The sequence below is a fragment of the Mobula hypostoma genome, chromosome 25 (assembly GCF_963921235.1).
Source record: "Mobula hypostoma chromosome 25, sMobHyp1.1, whole genome shotgun sequence".
Lineage (NCBI taxonomy): Eukaryota > Metazoa > Chordata > Chondrichthyes > Myliobatiformes > Myliobatidae > Mobula > Mobula hypostoma.
Genome location: NC_086121.1, coordinates 27,727,762 through 27,748,756, shown reverse-complemented (window position 1 = coordinate 27,748,756; position 20,995 = coordinate 27,727,762). Strand labels below are relative to the sequence as shown.

At 45.8% G+C, this 20,995-nt stretch overlaps 1 protein-coding gene across 1 annotated transcript in view; it reads left to right on the top strand.

The window, feature by feature from the left end:
* The window catches only part of aadacl4 (arylacetamide deacetylase-like 4), a 21,643-nt gene extending 1,942 nt beyond the window's left edge, over positions 1-19,701 (top strand). Inside the window, exons 2-4 of the mRNA XM_063032994.1 lie at positions 1,674-1,899; positions 2,963-3,026; positions 18,717-19,701. Of these exons, the coding sequence (XP_062889064.1) occupies positions 1,674-1,899; positions 2,963-3,026; positions 18,717-19,500 (1,074 nt within the window). The 3' untranslated portion in view covers positions 19,501-19,701. The remainder of the gene's footprint in view (positions 1-1,673; positions 1,900-2,962; positions 3,027-18,716) is intronic.
* The last annotated feature ends 1,294 nt before the right edge of the window (positions 19,702-20,995 follow it).

The window sequence follows — 20,995 nt, the reverse complement described above, 5'->3', positions numbered from 1 at the left end:
CTACAAGGTGAGCAGAGTGACTGTTCCTTTTAAAGTGCCTCTAAACCTTTTCTTTATCTTTTTCTTAAACACAGCTTACACTCCAAAGTTACAATGATGTACTCCAGTTAATCAATTAACTGTTTCCCAACCTTCTCAATTTAGCTGGGTTCTGCCTTTGTCGCTCTTTAATCAGAATGAGACTTTACAATAAACTGTCTCAAAGTTGTTCAAGGGCATGGTGAGTGCCTATATAACTGAGATAAGACTGGTCAACAGAAGTTGAGTCAAAAGGAATATGTCTCAGAGCCCCCAGTCCATTAGATACAGAGGTAGGAGGGGTGTAAATGCCCCCAAACCTGTTCCATCACTGGTTGCAATGGGAAATCTGTTTTCAGGTCCCTGCATCCCCTGAGACCTGTAATATCCAAACACGTGTTGATACCATTCTTGAATATTGCTCAGCAACTGAGCAGTCTCAGCTCTCCGTCTGAGAAAATTACACAGCTCGGTGCAAAACTGCAAGTCCCTGATCTCGGGGACATGCCTGTCGCTGGAAACCCTTCATCCATAGGCCACAGAATCCCATGAAATCCCCTAAACAGAAGATGGAGAGAGCACAGTGAGGTGTGGCTCTGGACGACAGTGTATGAACCGGAATCTGAAGGAAAATCACGTTACAGCTGTCCTCCTTCCAAGCCCCACCTCGAGCATTATGTTGTGTCAAGATCCTGGGAAACGGAATGTAACTTTGTGATCGTATGGGGCACTGGTCAAATCCTCAGTGGGGTCTGAGGTTGAGCCTAGACTCACGTTACAGGCGGAGGTGACACATGGAGAATTCCCTGAGAGATTGACCGTGGGAAGTGGGACTCTGCCTGCTGAACAGAGACGGACAGGACTGTGCTAATCAGATCAGCAAGCCAGAGATGGAGAGCCTTGTCCAGAGAGCAGAACGAAGGGACGTGAGTACGGGGGCAGACAGACAGATTCACTCAGGTGCAGGGGGGGACTTTATTGAGAGGGAGGTTAGTGAATGGAATGTTTGATTGAGGAAGTCTAGGAAGGGAAATGTAGCTCACAAGCCCCAGAGAGCGGTTTTGAGTTCCCGATAAAAAAAGAACATTCTTTGTACATTTCTGGCTGCAGGGGTGGTAGGGCAAATGAACATCTGTCCAGATGTGGAACCCTCTTACAGAGGACACTGGAACTGAACTCTGAACTCAGATGTCTGAGCTGTGATATCATTGTGGTAACGGTAGCTGATAGATATACTTCTATCAGCTCTCCCTTCGGCTACCGATGCTCCAGGGGAAACTGTCCAAGTAGGTTCAACCTCTCCTTGTAGCTAATACTGGTGAACCTCTTCTGCACCTTCTCCAAGGCCTCCTCATCCCGCCTGTTAAGGGTGACTAGAACTGCACACAACACTCCAAATGTGGCCGAACTAAAGTTTTATACAGCTGCATCATAACTTTCTTACTTATATTCTGAACTTTGTTACTTCTTTCCCAAATCTTGGCGTTCTACCTCTTCACCTGCTCCATCAATCCCAGTTGCTTCTTCATGTGCGTGATCCCACCCTTGTCAATCAGCCAGCAGTATTTCATAACCATCCAGGCTGCTATATAATTGCAAGTTATTGACTTAATTCCTTTTACCTCTCCCTCCCCTCCACACACCCCAAACCCCAGGGAAACATCATCCAGAACCTGGGCTTCGGAACTCAGATCTCGGCTGTCCGATACCTGCGCAGAAAGTTACTCATGATATCGCTGAAGGAAGAGGCTGGGCTGGTTATCCAGGATGTGCACTTTGATGGCGTACCCGTGAGGGTTTATCAACCACCATTGGCAGACACCGGCAAGAGTCAAGGGGTCCTGTATTTTCACGGAGGAGGATGGGTGTTTGGCAGTATAAGTAAGTGTTCAGGGTGGTGTCCCTTGAAACTCACTAGTATTGAAAGGTGAGCCATAACCCACAAGAACTGGGAGTGAGATCTGACGTGTCAGTTTTCTCAGAAGGCATGGGCATGATGGGCTGAATGGCCTGCTGTTTGTAAACTCTAACATTCTATGATTCACATTCTTTGCAGTGGCTGACTTCACTGTCTCCCAGCCAGTGTAAGGCAACTTCCTAGTGACATGGTGAAACTGATCGGAGAGATGTCTCTGTGTCTCTTCTGGTTCAAGGAAAGATTTGGCACAATTCTCTCCCTTCCCATCCCTCGGCCCATTGCCCAGGTTACCAGTCGCATGCCATCAGCTAATTTAATTGGCCACTTACCGCTGATGCGTCTGGAAATGAAGGGTCAGAGTTCAACTCAAAGTTGATTCCTCCTCCACAAAGGATTGGAGATAAACAGTTGTTAAAGGTGTCAGCTGTATTTTAGTCTGTGATTCTAAAGCACAATGTCTAGGCTGACACCATGGAGTGGTCCTGCAGGAGTCACTTTCCACTGAAAGGAGAACCCAAGCTCTGTCAGACATTCACAGTGGGTGTCGAAGATCCCATGGCTTTATTTCAAAGTACGGCTGGGAAAGCGTATTGTGGCCATTATGGTAATATGCACGCAGTTGGAAAGTAATTCATTGGTGGTGAAGCAAAGGGTGCCTGGCTTTTAAGGAAACCATTTACATGTTTATACATAAAAGCACCCAAAGGAATTTCAGTGACTTGGCAGTTTGGCTTTGTAGCTGAATTTAGTTTAATCTTCTCTTGGCATTCAACCCAGTCACATTCTCTGGAGCAAAACCCTCAGTTAATGATAGGGGTCTATAGCATAAAAAAGTTGGGAACCCCTTCTCTATGGCTTGACTTGACAATGAAGGTGGGGTCAGGGGAGGGAGACCTTTCATCTTGTTCTGAAAAGGACTGTGCAAAGAGAACTGTGTCCCTAAGCCTTACGGCATTTATCCTGGGAGAGCTTGATGCTGATGCTGGTCCCTCTAATCTGGTAACTAACTTGTACTTTCTTCTGCAGATGATTACGACCGCCTGTGCCGATATATTGCCAGGGAAACGGGCTCAGTCGTGGTTTCTGTGGAGTGAGTATTACCAGCCTGTTTACACAGGGAAAGGTTCACTTACTAGAATGGGCAGATTTTTGGCGTTGGCATCACCGCTGTTCCCATAGAGCTGTACAGCATGTGAACAGGCCTTTCGGCACAACTAGTTCAATCTGAACAAGATCCTTGTGGGAGCGATCATCAGTGAGGCCCAGAAGTAACCTGACATATCCAACTTATCACCCTGTCCTCCCGCTCCAGAACGGTGCTGTAGCTTCAGTGCAATCCCCTCGCTCCCTGTGGAGGTTTCACCACGTGTGGCTCAGGGTCACGTCGGTCAGCACCGCTGCTTTAGTGTTCTGGCGACCCGGCTTCAATCCCGACTGCTGCTGCAGGAGCCAGGATTCTCACTCTCCTCGCGGCCGCCCGGGCCCTTCCCACATCCCCGTAATGTGTGGGTTGGTTGGTGTGGGTGGATGTGTGGTGTAATGTCGGATTAGTGTGGATGGGTGCCTGCTGGTCAGTACAGACACAATGGGCTGAAGGGCCAGCTTCTGTGCTGTGTCACTCTTTGACTATGACTTTCATCATGATGATCATTTTGATTATCCTTTGCCTGAGGGCGGAGGAACTGTTTAACTGGTGCAATCGCCACCTAGGCTGATCGTCATTCTGGAAGGAGGGTAAGGCCTCTCACGCTTCAGGGCCATCAGCAAATGTGTATCCTGCAACATTCCTGTGTCCCCCCCATCCTGCTGAACACCACCCATTCATAACCCTCACTCATCTAAGTCTTGGCCTTTCACCTTGGAGCTTGAAGCTCCTTAGCAGCTGTAGTTATTGGTGCCTCACTATAAGAGCAAATCGGAGCCCTGGTAACTGTAATACTGCTGAGACTTGTGGCTCGCTCCGTTTGTTAATACAATTCAATTGCTGGCAGGTCTATCACTTATTGTACCTCCCTGACTGTCCTTGGCAGGATGCTTCTCCAACCACTCGAGTCCTTCCGCTGCAGATATTCACACTATCAGCTGAAGAGTTCTAGGAATTCGATCCAGCGACCACAAAAGAGCATTAAGAGATTAGATGTTTTGAAGCTGAACTTGGCGACGCGGGTATCTCAATCTCTACAGCCTTGTTCATCTGTGTGTGTGGTACAGAAAATAGGTTTGGGAGGTGCAATGGGAGGAGTGGTGGTGAGATGAAACCAATTGCCGGCATCAGCCAACGATTTCCTTCGAAGTATAGTAGGACGGTCTTATAGTTCCTTCGTGCTACAATTCCTCCCTTTCCGCATGGACTACAGAACTCTGTTCAACCACACGTATCCTATTTTGTCTGCTGGATTGCGCTCCCGTCTCTCCATCTGCTCAACGTTTTTGCCTCCCTTCCTGTAATGTGCTCACTACTATCCAATTGCTCCTACGTTGTTTTACTTGTCCAGTAAAGCGAGTCTCTACTCTCTGTCTTTCAACATTACTCTTATTCCAACACATTGTATGTCTTCTGTTCTTGGCAGTATTTTGTGGCATTGCATCTGGTTTGATCTGTGGTATTTTACACCTGACGATAATTCATCTGATATCCTTCCCAGTTTATTGAGGTTGATTTTATTTTTCCACACAGTTAAGATATATTAATGGTAAATGCTATTTTACAACACAACATTACACAGGTATTACTTACTAAGCATGGACTCAAGTCATGGAGAAGTATAGCACTGAAGCAGGCCCTTTGGCCCATCTAGTCCATGCTGAAACCATTTAAACTGCCTTCTCTCATTGACCTGCACTGGGACCATAGCCTTCCATATCCCTACTATCCATGTACCTATCCAAACTTCTCTTAAACATTGAAATTGAGTTCACATGCACTACTTGCACTTGCACATTGTCACGACCCTCTGACTGAAGAGGTTTCCCCTTAAACCTTTCACTTTTCACCCTTAACCCATGACCTCTGGTTGTAGTTCCACCCGATCTCAGTGGAAAAAGCCTACCTGCATTTGCCCTATCTATACCATTAATAATTTTGTATACCTCTATCAAATCTCCTCTCAATCTTCTACATTCTAAAGAATACAATCCTAACCTGTAATGAGACTGCCAATTAATTAATGTTGAACTGAGGTTGTGCCACTAACCTCGAGGTAGCAATTCAAGCCCATGGATTAGGGGCTTAAATGCTGTCTCAAGAGTACTGCCACAATTAGGCTTATCCTGCAAAGATCCCTCTCATGCTCCTCACGTTAATATGTCTACTACACCTTTTAGGTTGGATTTCCTGCAGAATGCACCTGTTTACAGCGGCAACCCAGTGAAGAGTTTTCGCTAATATGTTCCTAAAGGACAAAATGTGTCTCTTTACTGATGTGTGCTGTTGGTATCTCTGGATTACTTGAGTAACATATATATCTTACATTCAAGGTTTGTCAGCCAGTATGTGGCCTTTGAGTTGAGAGAGTTTATCTCAAAGATATCCCCGTTAAATTATCATCATTGACAGGGTAAGGTTTGGTCTACTGTTCGATCTGGGTTACCACATTTTTATTTAGCACAGGCATTAGTACATCCGTTTGGTCACTGCCTGGATTTGCCCATATCCACTGAGGCCCAGGAACCTCAGAGAGCTCCATTCCAGGCTTTAGCTGAGCTCCCTGCTTCAGGCAGAACATTTGCCTCAATATTTATTGCACCGACATTTCTTTTCAAGATGCACGTTATCCCTTATCTCTGTTACTAACTAACTACTCTACATCTCAGTGGTTGCAGTCTCCTCCTTCCATTCCTACATGTTCTGACTCCGGTCTGTGGAAACCGGATTTTAGCTAACACATGCATTCTTGCACATCCTGCCCCTTTACGATTGACAACAGCTTCTGGTTGCAGAAAATGGACAAACCTTCTCTCAGGAGGAAGCTGTGGGCGCTGAAGGAGATGATTGCCTATGTGATGCAATGAATACAATGAGCCTGGTGTATTCGCTTCCTGTAGAGATAAGGAGAAGGATTACAGTACGGACAACAAGATAGTCAAAGCCTTTGTTCTTTGTGGTTGTTATTTGTCTATCATCTTCCCTCTCTTCCTACATCCTTTCATGTGTATATTCTGGCCTACTGCACATTCTGTAACTGGGGGAATGGGTAGAGTCCTCAGCATCCATGAGTGAGAATGCCAAACGGTGTGTGTCGTACCTGGTGCCTGAGTAAAGACCGTCTCATGGCAACTCGAGAGGAAATTGAAAAGGGAGGGAGTAACCAGGTTGCTCCACATCGGAATAAGTTACATAAAGAGGAATGGGGAGGAGATTCTACTGACTGGGCAACAGAGGCTTGACTCTAAATTAAAATATAGGACTTCTGGCCTATTGCCTGAGCCCTGAGCAATTGACATGGAAGCATACGGATAAAGAGGACAAGTGATGAACTGTGTTACAATGGACCTTGCTGCTGCAAAAAGCTCATCTTCAGGGCCTTTAAGACCAAAATACCATTAGACATGGGAGCAGAACGAGGCCATTCGGTCCATCAAGTCTGCTCCAGCATTCGATCATGGCTGGTTTATTATTCTTCTCAACCCCATTCTGCTGCCTTCTCGTTGTAACGTTTGACGCCCTGACTAATCAAGAGCCTATCAAGCTCCACTTTAAATATACCCAATGACATGGCCTCCACAGCCATTTGTGGCGATGAATTCCACAGATTCTCTGTCTTATGGCTAAAGAAATTCCTCTCATCTCTGTCCTAAAGGGATGGCCTTCTATTCTGAGGCTGTGCCCTCTGGTCCTAGACTATCCCGCTGTAGGAAACATCCTCTCCTTGTCTATTCTATCTGGGCCTTTCAGTATTCGACAGGTTTGAATGAGATGCCCCCACCATTCTTCTAAACTCCAGTGAGTACAGGTCAAGAGCCTTCGATGCTCCTCCTATGTTAACTCCTTCATTCCTAGGAATATTCTAGAGAACTTCTTCTGGACCCTTTCCAATGCTAGCATGTTCCTTTTTTAGATAAGAGGCCCAAAACTGCTGATAATACTCCAAGCAACACACATCAAAGTTGCTGGTGAACGCAGCAGGCCAGGCAGCATCTATAGGAAGAGGCGCAGTCGACGTTTCAGGCCGAGACCCTTCGTCAGGACTAACTGAAGGAAGAGTGAGTAAGGGATTAAATCACAGATGGGGAGCAGTGAGAGATGGTTTCACTGAACTCCCGTCGAAGAGAGGATCTAAACTTCTTCGGTGTAGGCATCACCGGAAGAGGTTTCGCAGTAGTGAATTTAAACGCAAACAACAGGAATTCTGCAGATGCTGGAAATTCAAGCAACACACATCAAAGTTGCTGGTGAACGCAGCAGGCCAGGCAGCATCTATAGGAAGAGGCGCAGTCGACGTTTCAGGCCGAGACCCTTCGTCAGGACTAACTGAAGGAAGAGTGAGTAAGGGATTAAATCACAGATGGGGAGCAGTGAGAGATGGTTTCACTGAACTCCCGTCGAAGAGAGGATCTAAACTTCTTCGGTTGTAGGCATCACTGGAAGAGGCTTCGCAGTAGTGAATTTAAACGCAAACAACAGGAATTCTGCAGATGCTGGAAATTCAAGCAACACACATCAAAGTTGCTGGTGAACGCAGCAGGCCAGGCAGCATCTATAGGAAGAGGCGCAGTCGACGTTTCAGGCCGAGACCCTTCGTCAGGACTAACTGAAGGAAGAGTGAGTAAGGGATTAAATCACAGATGGGGAGCAGTGAGAGATGGTTTCACTGAACTCCCGTCGAAGAGAGGATCTAAACTTCTTCGGTGTAGGCATCACCGGAAGAGGCTGGATTTAATCCCTTACTCACTCTTCCTTCAGTTAGTCCTGACGAAGGGTCTCGGCCTGAAACGTCGACTGCGCCTCTTCCTATAGATGCTGCCTGGCCTGCTGCGTTCACCAGCAACTTTGATGTGTGTTGCTTGAATTTCCAGCATCTGCAGAATTCCTGTTGTTTGATAATACTCCAAGTGTGGTCTGACCAAGTCTGACTGTGTAAGTATACTGTATGTATTCACAGTACACCCTGCATATTTCTATCAATGACAACAAGAAACTTGGAGCAGTTCCAACAAAAACTGGTTTGAGTTTAGTAACTCAAGGGTACGAAAGATTAAAGATAATATAAGGAAGGCAAATAAAATACATAAACAGCTTTTTCACGAGCAACTTTGTAAAGCAAAAGAATTAAAATATGAGAGGGCTTTGATAGCGGGGGAGCAAAGGACCAGTTATCTTAAAAGATGGCTAACAATAATGTATGAACAAATCCTCTAAATATTGAATGAAACTTTTTTCTTCCTCTTAGAGTGCGCATAACAAAACAGGGGATCAAAGTAATCATGCAGAGGTGCAACAGGGCACAATGAGACATGAAAAATCAGAACAGAGAATTAACCAGAAGATCGAGATGGAAGAGAGAAGATAGGTCAGCAGTACTTAGATGGGATAACATAAAAGCAGGAGACAAAAGGTAAAAACTGTAAAGAAGATAGAAATAGAATTGACAGATAGAGATAGATTAATTAATTAATCATATATATGTAAAATATCCTGATATTACTGTGTATATCAGGAGATATCAATATATCTGGCTATAAATAGAAGTTAAAGGAATATTGGATCAAAGGCAAAGGCTTGCAATGACACCAAAATCCAGAAAATCGAAGGTTTGGAAACATTTAATAGTTCAGCAAAGAAGCATGAAGCCACTGATAAGGACATGTCAAATATAACTTTGGAGGTAACTTAACAAGAAGCACAAAATGTAAAGAGAAAAGATAATCAAAGATTAATGTGGGCCCCTCACGGGATGCAACAAGAGAGGTTATATTGGGAAAAGGAAATGGTAGCAAATTTAAACAAATATTTTCGTGGAAAAATTGACAGAAATCGTCCTGAAAATAATGGGGAGAGGCAGGTCTAGAATGAATGGGTCGAAAGAAACGTGCATTAGTTGAAAGAGTGCTGGAAAAATAAATAAAGTTGAAAGCCATTAAGTTTTCTGGGACTTGATACCTGCCTGCAAAGGTTTTGAAAGAGAATGGCTCATGATATGGTGGATACACTGGGTATCTTCTTCCAGTCTTCCATTGGTTCTGATAGGTGGCAAATATAACACCAGTATTTATGAAAACAGGGAGGGAGAAGACAGGGAACAACCAGAAATGTAATCTAATTCTGGCTGTCAAGAAAGAGGTATTTGATGAAAGGATAATGCACTCTGTCAGCTCTCTCATTTCACCACCACCCCATGTGAACCACCCCACTTCCTTCCAGATGAGTTTGCCTGCTGCCGAAGTGGTTTCAACATCACTCTGCAAAATGACTACTTTCACAAACAACCCACTCACAACCCCACTTCACTGACTAATTTCTCCTGCACAGAGATGTCAGTCCACTTAGCATGTCACTACAGAAGTGCCGATGGCTCATTTGCATCTCGGTTGATCCTTATAATCTCTTTGCACTTTCTCCAGGTTCAAAAGTTTTTGCCATCCTTTCAATGCCCCAGAGCTTTTATTTCTGTTTCACCATTTCCAACCAGATTGTTGAATAATCCAAGGGTCTCGGCCTGAAACGTCGACTGTACCTCTTCCTAGAAATGCTGCCTGGCCTGCTGCGTTCACCAGCAACTTTGATGTGTGTTGCTTGAATTTCTAGCACCTGCAGAATTCCTTGTGTTTGCGTGTTGAATAATCCGTCTCTGTCCCGAAAGGAAATGGCACATAAACTTTACAAATGTTGAACCTATGGTTCCCATCCCTGCCTCTGTTGGGACAGCGATGAGCAAATGTGATTAACAAAGTTATATTGACCAAATCCTTCCCTTGAGGGTTATAAAGAAGCCAGAAAAGAGCTCAAGAAAAGAATTAGAAAAGCCAGGAGGGGTCATGAAAAGTCCTTGTTAGGGAGGATTAAGGAGAATCCCAAGGTATTTTATACATACATCAAGAGCAACAGGATAACTAGACATAAGGTAGGACTACTCAAGGATAAAGGAGAGATCACTTGCTTGCATGTGAAGGATGTGGGCATGCATTTAAGGAGAGAGGGGGTAATTTCAAAGGAGATGTGAGGGGCAAGTTTTTTTTACACAGAGTAGTGGGTGCCTAGAATGCACTGCCTGGGGTGGAGGTAGGGGCAGGAACACAGACATCCCACCCTGCAAAAACTCATTTCAGGGAGGTAGCATCATCAATTTGCGGGAGACTTCCGGGAGAGGTGGGATGTCTGCGATAGAGTAGCTCCTTAGCAGCTGGCCAGCTAGTTTAAATAACGTTAGCTATGCTAATGAACGAATGACACCTGTTAAACTCACCTCAACACGTCTTTTACAGTCTTAACCCACCATGGGCAATAGAAAAGTCACTGTTGCAAACGGTGCAGTGAGCAACACTGTCATTATTTTGACCCCTGTTAGGCAGGGGTACACTTTAGTGTAGTCTGGGGTGACGTACGTTTTATTTTTTTTTTGGAACACTCTGCCATGGCACGCTCTCGCTCGTGCTGTCTCTGTCTCTCTCTCTCTCTCGCTCGCTCTCTCTCTCTTACTTTCTCTCGCTCGCTCTCAAAAAAATTGATTTCCGTGATATTGTATATAATTTGCGGGCATCAGGGAGGCACTATTAATATGCGGGAGACTCCCGGAACTTCCGGGAGAGGTGGGATGTCTGGGAACATAAGAGACTCTTATGCGATGTTCAGATGGACACATGGATATGAAGAAAATGGAAGGATATGGATGTTGTGTAGGCAGAAGAGATTAGATTAGTTAGCAATTTGATTACTAATTTAATTGGTTCAGCACACGGGCCTGTTCCTGTGCTGTACTGTTCTATGTTCTGTGTTCTATGCTCTAAGTGTTTATATAAGAAACTCTCTGTAACACATCTACAAGGAGCATTACCACAAGAAAGCAGCATCCATCATCAAGGACCCCCACCATCCAGAATAGGCTCTCTTCTTGCTGCTACTGTCGGGAAGATGTCATAGAGACATCGAGTGATAGAACACTACAGCACAGAGACAGGCCCTTCAGCTCATCTAGTCCATGCTAACCCATTTGTCTGCCTAGCCCCGTTGACCTGCACCTGGACCATAGCCCTCCATACTTACCCAAATTTCTCTTAAATGGTGAAATCGAACCTGGGTCTACCACTTTCACTGGCAGTTCGATCCACACTCTCAGAGTGAAGAAATTCATCCTCATGTTCCCCTTCAACATTTCACCTTTCACCTTTAATCCATGACCTCTAGTTTTAGTCTCACACAACCTCAGTGAATAAAGCCTACTTGCATTTACCCTAACGATACCCCTATAATTTTGTATACCTCTAACAAATCTCCTCTCATTCTTCCATACTCTGGGGAAAGAAATCCAAATCTATACAACCTTTCTGTATAACTCAGGTTCTCAAGTCCTGGCACCATCCTTATTTTTTTTTGCCTGCATTCTTTTAATCTTATTGACATCAATTCCTGTAGATAGGTAGGTAGGTGAATAAAATTGCACATGGTATTCCAAATTAGGCCTCACCACAGTCTTATACAACATCAACATAATAGCCCAACTCTTGTACTCAATACTTTGATTTGTGGCTAATGTGCCAAAACATTTTTTATGAACTTATCTACCTGTGACGCCACTTTCAAGGAATTAAGAATTTATACTCCCAGGTCCCTCTGTTCCACTTTAGTGCCCTACCATCCATAGTGCAAATCTTACCCTGGTTTGTCCTCTCAAAGTGCAACACCTCACACTTGTCTGCATCACATTTCATCTGCTATTTTTCAGCCCATTTTTCCAGTTGGTCCAGATTCCAATGCGAGTTTTCATAGTCTTCCTCACGGTCCACTACACCAGCAATCTTGATGTCATCTGCAAATTTGCTGATCCAGTTAACCACATTATCAGGTAGATTGTTGATATAGATGACAAACAACAACAAACTCAGCACCAGTCACTGCAGCACAACACTAGTCACAGGCCTCCAGTCAGAGAGGCAACCATTTACTACCAATCTGCGGCTTCTCCTGCGAAGCCAATGTCTAATCCAATTTACTACCGCATCTCGAATGTCAAGCAATTGAACCTTCTTGACCAACCTCCCATGTAGGACCTTTTCAAAGGCCTTGCTAATGTCCATGTAGACAACATCCACTGCCTTGCCTTCATCAACTTTCCTGGTAACGTCTTCAAAAAATTCTATAAGATTGGTTAGACATGACCTACCATGCAAAATACCATGACTTCCTAATCAGTCCCTATCTATCCAAATACTCTTATATCTAGTCCCTTAGAATACCTTCCAATAACTTACCCACTACTCATATCAGGTTCACTGGACTGTAATCTCATGGCTTAATCTCAGAGCCTTTTTTGAACAACAGGACACCATTAGTTACCCTCCAACCCTCTGGCACTTCACCCGTGGCAAAGGATGTTTTAAAAATCTCTGCTACGGCCCCTGCAATTTCGGCACTTGCCACCCGCAGGGTCTGAGTGAACACCTTGTCAGGCTTTGGGGATTTATCCACCCTAATTTTCCTCAAGACAGCAAAAACTTTCTTCTCTGTAATCGGTACACAATCATGACGTCACTGCTACTTTGCCTCATTTTTATAGGCTCTATGTTCATCTCCTGAGTAAATACAGATGCAAAAAATCTATTCAAAGCTCCCCCATCTCTTTTGGCTCCACACATAGATGACCACTCAGAGAACCAGTTTTGTTTGTTGCTATCTTTTTTGCTCTTAAAATATCTGTAGAAGCTCTTGGGATTCTCTTTCACCTTGTCTGCTTGAGCAACCTCATGCTTTCTTTTAGCTCTCCTGATTATCTTAAGTGTTCTCTTACATTTCTTAAACTCCTTAAGTAACCCATCTGCTCCTTCATAACCAAGCGCATTGTTGCCAGAAAACCTGTTCCCAATGCACACTTGCCAGATCCTTTCTGATTCCATCAAAATTGGCCTTTCTCCAGCATAAAATCTTAACCTGAGGACCATACCTATTCTTCTGCAAAATTAGCTTGAAACTAATGGCATTATGATCGCTAGATGCAAAGTGACACTATACTTCTGTCACCTTCCCAGTCTCATTCCCTAATAGATTGAGTATCGCACCCCCTCTAGTTGGGACTATATACTGAATGAGAAACTTTGCCGAACAGTTTTGACAAGTATGGGAGTCCTGTCCCAGTCTATATGTGGAGAGTTAAAATCATCTACTATCACAACCTTATGTTTCTTGCAACAGTCTGTGATCTCTCTACAAATATGATCCTCAAAATCCCACACAATGTTGGACGTTCTAAAATATGATCCCATTAACGTGGTCATCCCTTATATACATATAGCCACAGTAAGTGAGCTCTCCGGCCTGAGCACTGCTGTGACATTTTCCCCAACTAGTAATGGCATCCCTCCCCCTGTAATCGTGTCCGCTTTATCACATCTTAAACAAAGGCACCCTGGAGCACTGAGCTGCCAGTCCTGTCCCTCCTGCCACCAAGTCTCACTAATGGCTACAATATCATGATTCCACATGCTGACCCCTGTCCTAAGCTCATTAAGCTTTCCTACAATACTCCTTGCATTGAAATATCCACAGCTCAGAACATTACTCCAATCACGCTCAGCCTTTCTATTTCTGACTTTGTATGTACGGATCTCTTTCCTTTTGAGCAATGACTCCCCCCACCGGTCCCCTTAGATATCTGTTGTTTGTGTATGTGCATTGTCTTCTCTTGCTGCACTGTGAATAGTCCAGTTAAAGTCATCTCCCGCGTTCGTGCTTTTATTTAATTGATGTAGTAGTGTACAGACACATTAGGTTTAACAACATCTTTATCTGTGCGTTCCATGTCCGCACCAGCCATGACATCGAGCTCTTCTTCTGCCACCCCTTCTTTGGTAAGGACTCTCCACCCCGCACCGATGATCCCCTTCTCCCGTCTTCAGCCCTCCTATTCTTCCTGAACACCCCGCCCTGCTCTTCTCCCTGTTCTGGATCTTTTCATTGATAACTGTCAACGGGATGTCAACCGTCTCGACTTCACCACACCTGTCTCCAATTCCAACCTGACTCCTTTCGGTCGCTCTCTGCACCATTCCTAACCTCACCATCAAACCCGCAGAAGGACTGGGGGTGGCAGCTGTAATAGTCTGGCGGACTGACCTCTACCTTGCTGAGGCCCAGCAACAGCTGTCAGACACTTTCTCTTACTTACCCCTCGAACAGGATCCCACTCAGGGGCACCAGGGCATTATCTCCCCACACCATCACTGGCCTTATTAACTCTGGGGATCTCCCATCCACTGCCAGCAACCTCATAGTTCCCTCACCCCCGCACCTTCCTCCCATTTCCACTACCCAAGATCCACAAATCTGCCTGCCCAGGTAGAACCATTGTTTATGCTTGTTCCTGTCCCACTGAACTTATATCTCCATATCTCAGCTCAGTTTTATCCCCCACTCCACCCTGTTCATTGCTTCACTATCTACATCTGTGACACTTCACATGCTGTTGATCTTTTCAATGATTTCAAGTTTCCTGGCCCTGAGCATCTTATTTTCAGTATGGATGTCCAGTCTCTATACACCTCCATCCCCCACCAGGAAGGCCTCAAAGCTGTCCGTGTTTTTCTGGACACCAGACGCAGCCGGGTCCCCTCCAACACCACTCTCCTCCATCTGGCAGAGCTAGTCCTCACTCTTAATCGTTTCTCCTTTGGCTCCTCCCACTTCCTTCAAACAAAAGGTGTAGCCATGGGTACTCGCATGGGTCCCAGCTATGCCTGCCTTCTTGTCGGCTACGTGGAACAGTCTATGTTCCAAGCCTGCACTGGTGTCATTCCCCAGCTTTTTCCCTGCTACATCGACGACTTCATCAACTTCGCCTCCAGCTTCCACCCTGCCCTCAAATTTACCTGGTCCATTTCTGACAACTCCCTCCTCTTTCTCGATCTCTCTGTCTCTGAAGACAGATTATCTACTGATATCTGTTATTAAACCACTGAACCTCAGAGCTGCCTGGACTAAACCCTAATCCACCACATTACATGTAAAATGCCATCCCCTTCTCTCAATTCCTCAGTCTCTGCCACATCTGCTCTCAGGATGACGCTTTTCATTCCAGAAGAAAGGAGATGTCCTCCTTCAAAGAAAGGAGCATCCCTCCCTTCACCAGCTCTTTTTCACACCTATCACCCCACCAGCCTCCACTGGATGTACATAATTCTCTGTAACTTCTGCTATCTCCAACCAAACACATCTTTCCCTCATCCCCACTTCCTGCTTTCCGCAGGGATCACTCCCTACGTGACTCCATTGTCCATTCGTCCCTCCCCACTGATCTCCTTCCTGGTTCTTACCCTTGCAAGCAGAACAAGTGCTACACCTCCTCCCTCACTACCATTCAGGGCCCCAAACAGTCCTTCCAGGTGAGGCGATACTTCACCTGTGAGTCGGTTGGGGTCATCTACTGTATCCGGTGCTCCCGGTGTGGCCTCCTGTATATCGGTGAGACCCGATGTAGATTGGGAGACCGCTTCACTGAACACCCAGGCTCCATCTACCAGAATAAGCGGGATCTCCCAGTGACCTCCTTTACTGCCACGATGAGGCCACACTCATGTTGGAGGAGCAATACCTTATATTCCGTCTGGGTAGCCTCCAACCTGATGGCATGAACATCGATTTCTCGAACTTCCGGTAATGCCCCCCCTTCTCCATTCTCGTTTCTCTCTCTCACCTTATCTCCTTGCCTGCCCATCGCCCCCCTCTGGTGCTCCTCCCCCTTTTCTTTCTTCCATGGCCTTCTGTCCTCTCCTATCAGATTCCCCCTTCTCCAGCCCTGCATCTCCTTCACCAATCAACTTCCCAGCTCTTTACTTCACCACTCACTCCCCCCTCGATTTCAAAAATCACCTTGTGTTTCTTGCCCTCGCCCCGCCTTCTTACTCCGACTCCTCATCTTTTACCCCAGTCCTGATGAAGGGTCTTTGCCTGAAACGTCGACTGCACTCTTTTCCATCGATGCTGCCTCCAGCATTTTGTCTGTGTTGCTCAATTTCCAGCATCTGCAGATTTTCTCTTGTTTGTGATGATCTTCTCTGGTGATCGATTCCCATCTCCCACAACTCTAGTTTAACTCCTTCCACCTCCCCACCACCACTGTTGCACCACTAGCAAACCTTCCTTGCAAAGATATTAGACCCCCCTCCAGTTCAAGTGCAAACCATCCCTTCTGTACAGGTTCCACTTTCCCTGGAAGGGAGCCCAATGAAACCCTCCCTCCTGCACCATCTCCTTAGCCACATGTTAAACTGCATGATCTTCTCTCTGGCCTCACTAGCACGTGGCATGGGTTGCATTTCTGAAATCACCATCATGGAGGTCCTGTCCTTTAACTTAGCACCTACCTCCCTGAACTCACTTCCCCTCTTCCTACCTCTTGTCATTGGTACCAATGTGGACTATAATGTCTGGCTAGTCATCCGGACATTTAAGTATGCAGTGGAGACAATCCGCGATGTCCCTGACCCTTGTACCTGGCAGGCAATATGCCATCTTTGAATCTCATGCTTATCCACAGATCCTCCTGTCTGTTCCCCTATCCAATGAATACCCAATCACCACAGCTCACCTTTTCACCCCCTTCCCTTCTGAGCCACAGAGCCGGACGGTGTCAGTGACCTGACCACTGTGGCTTTCTTCTGTGAGGTCATCCTGCTTAAATTGCTGTGGGGAGTAGCCACAGGGGTACCCTGCACTGGCTGCCTAACCCCTTTCCCCTTCCTGACCGTCATCCAATTATCTGTGCACTGTACCTTGGGGTAACTACCTTCCCGTATCTCTCGTCGATCAACCCCTCGGCCTCCTGAATGACCTGGAGTTCATCCAGTTCCAGCTCTAATTCCTTAACATGATCTGAAAGGAGCCGCAGCTGGACGTACTTCCTGCAGGTGTAGTCGCCGGGGACACTGGAGGTCTCCCTGCCTTCCCAAATCCTGCAAGAGGACCATTCCATTATCTTGCCTGGCATCCCCACTGCTCTAACTGTTCAAAGAGAAAGAAAGAAAGAAAAATTAAGTGAAAGGATCTGCTACTCCTTGCCAAAGCCTGAACTTCCCACTCTAACGTTGGCCCACTCACACAATGGCCACTCTCTTTAAACCTAATTTCTTTTTATTGGCCCTTGCCAAGTGCCTAACTATACACAATCCAACATCTCCTCGGGAACTGTGGTGCCAGAATGTCCTGACTGCCCCAGTTTGCTTCTTTTGAGCTCTCCCTCCCACTAGGCAATCCAATGTCTTCCTGGGAACTGTGGCACACAGAATAAGGAGCTACAGGAGCCTTAGGTCCCACACCTCCAGGCTTAGGAACAGTTATCACCCTTCAACCATCAGGCTGCTGAACCGGTGTGGACCACTTAACTCATTTCGCCACTGAACTGATTCCACCACCTATGGACTCACTTTCAAGGACTCTACAACTCATGTTCTCAATATTTATCTATTTATTATTACTTGTATTTGCACAGTTTTCCTCTGCATATTGGTTTTTGTGTATAGTTTTTCATTGATTCCATTGCATTTCTTTTTCCCTTTGTGAATGTCCACAGGGAAGTAAATCTCATGATAGTATATAGTGACATATATGTATCTTGATCATAAATTTTCTTTGAGTTTTGAACACCAGTAAGGCAGGTGTTGCTAAGAGGAAATGTGAGCTTTGTGGAAATATTCTCTTGAACAAGAAGTATGTGGAAACACTCTTTTCTCTTGGCTGCTGGACAAAAGTGCTTATTTCATGGTGGGAGCAGTTAGGAAATAGTGGGCGGAGAGAGAGAAACAGAGCCAAAACAGTTAACACACAGGATGTTGTGAACACGATGAGGAACCTGTGAATGTCCAGTGGGTAGAATACAACATAAAGAGGGTGTATTGTGAAAGAGAGTTCCACAGTTAATGTGGAAAGGGAGGACTGGCTGCACAAAATGAAGGCCGTCTATCAGCTCAGCAGTCTCTCGTTACCAAAGTATAAGGAAATCGTTATTTGGTGCTGGTGATTGATTCCACAAAGGGATTGAAACTAATACTAACCTTGTATGAGGTTTTGGGCAGCCCTTTAAAGAAACCCAGCAAGTGTCACATGTTGTCCACAGACACCCCCTTTCAAAACCATGCCATCATGGCTTGGGGATTTTATTGGCTCTCATTCCCACTAATTTCTTCAGTGCTACGTTTCTGGATTAATAAAATAACAAACTGTAGTTATTTGCAGAGATCTGAGGTATACTCGCTCCACCCCTAACACAATGAATCACATTCCAATATGGTTATTTTATGATCAATTTCTCCTCACAAATCATCTGTATTAAGTTCTTCCGGCATTGTAAAACTACTTTGCACTGGCATATTAAGAACTTTTTACTTTTTACTTTGTCACTTTGCAAGGTGCAGTTCCTTTTCCCCTTGAAGACCACCGTTCCTTATGGACTCAGGTGGTTTTCTCTGATGGAGGCTACAGTCAGACCAATCAAGGAATGTAATTGCCTTTACCCCCCCCCCCCCGCCTCAAACGATGGAGCCTTTGTCTCTCTCAGTCTCAATATTCCCTTCAGCTATGGGCCCTCAATGGATTTTGCACATGCCAATGATTTAATCTTTTCCTGCTGCTTTGTCCCAGGTACCGGCTTGCACCCGAGCACAGGTACCCCACCCAGTTTGAAGACTGCCTAAAGGCCACACTGCACTTCATGAAGAATGCAGCAGACTACGGCGTGGACGACTCCAGGATCGTTGTGAGCGGGGACAGTGCTGGCGGCAACCTAACAGCAGCCATTTGCCTGAGAGTCACTGAGATGGAGGGGACCGCAGGGCTGCCACGTCTCCGAGCCCAGGTCATGATCTACCCTGCCCTCCAAATGGTCGACTTCAGCCTCCCCTCTTACCAGCAAAATCAGTCGGTGCCACTCCTGTTCCGAACACGTATGATCTTCTTCTACCTGCACTACCTGAACGGGGACTTGTCAGTGGCAGAGGAAGTGTTGAAGGGCCAGCATCTGTCTGTGCAGCTCAAAACCAAGTACAGGAGTTGGATAAGTGCGGATCTGATCCCCGACGATTTTAAAGCCAGAGGTTACAGTCCCAGCCCTCTGCTACCACATGAGGAAGATGTCTTTAACCTTATTCAACCCAGCTTGGAGCCAACCTTCTCCCCTCTTCTCGCCAGTGACGCTGCCATCAAGAAGTTGCCACCAGCATACATTCTGACGTGTGAGTTTGATGTGCTTCGGGATGATGGACTGCTGTTCAAAAAGAGGCTGGAAGATAATGGTGTTCCTGTCACCTGGCACCATGTTCCAGATGGTTTCCACGGGATAGTCAGCTTCTTTGATAACGGCTACCTGACGTTCCCATCTGGAAAACGAGCTGTTGATAACATTATCGCCTTCCTCAAGGACATATAATGCATCTTCAGTAAAATGTATTTTTAATCTTTTTCCTTTGTATAGCTATATCTGTGGTGTAAAATTAATGTGTGACGTATTTTTTCAGAGTCAACCTCTGGTACATGTACTGTGGTAGTTGTAATGATCTCCGTGCAAAGACTTCATTAGCCAGAAACATAAAGATGTGTGCTTGGTCAAATTGCTGGATTCTGTGGGTCGATACACATAATGGGGTAGTTACTGAACTCCAGCCTCCAATCTGATGGCATGAGTATCGATTTCTGCTTGTAAAAATAATCCCTCCTCCTCCCCTCTTCTTCTACTCCCCACTCTGGCCTCTTACCTCTTTTCGCCTACCCTGGTTCCCCTCCTTCTTTCTATGGTCCACTCTCCTCTCCTATCAGATTCCTCCTTCTCCAGCCCTTTATCTTTCCCACCCACCTGACTTCACCTATCACCTCCTAGCCATCCTCCTTCCCTGTCCCGCCCGCCATCTTTTTACTCTGACATCTTTCCCCTTCCTTTTCAGCACAGAAGAAGGGTTTTGGCCCCAAATGTCGACTGTCTATCCATTTCCGTAGATGCTGCCTGATCTGCTGAGTTCCTCCAACCTTTTGTGTGTGTTGCTTTAGGTAGTCAACTTGCCTTATCATAAGGCTGGGAGCATTACACCTCAATAGCCCACTGTTCCCATGCTCTGCTTCCTGTCAATTAACAACCCAAGGTGACCTACCACTCTATCCACTGCTGCTTTCTTGGTTGGAACCTAATTAAATATCTCTGTAAATACATTTATATAGAAACCAGCTGCAGACATTACTTCTGCCCAATTGGTGACCAACTCAAAATTTCATCTGGGTATGTCAGACATGACCCAGGTTTATCTACCTCATGTTGCTTGCTGATTAGTCCTCCTCTGTCTATCTCAGACTTAGAGGCGACAATAAGGAGGGCAATAAAGCTTGATTTTAGACGGGAAATTGAAGAAGCACACTACAGGATCCAGCAGATCTGGGACATTATCCAATTGGTCAAAATACATATTAAGATACAGAAAGAACCCCTGGACTTAACAAAGTTGCTGAAAGCCTCCCTCAGATAATGAAAGGACTCAATCTGGATCGGGTGGGCACGTGGCCAAGTGGTTAGGGCATTCGACTAGCGACTGAAGGTCGTGAGTTCGAGCCCCAGCCGAGGCCACCGTGTTGTGTCCTTGAGAAAGGCACTTAACCACACAATGCCCTGCGACGACACCGGTGCCAAGCTGTATCAGCCCTTGGACAACATCGGTGTCGTGGAGAGGGGAGATTTGCAGCATAGGCAACTGCCGGTCTTCCATACAACCTTGCCCAGGCCTGCGCCCTTTCCAGGCGCAGATCCATGGTCTCGCAAGACTAACGGATGCCTAAAATCTGGATTTGTAAATTGGCCGTTACCGGGCATATTAGCTTTACAGCGTCAGAGAATGGAGGAGAGGGTTCAATTACCGCCGCTGTCTCCCCGTGACCGTGTG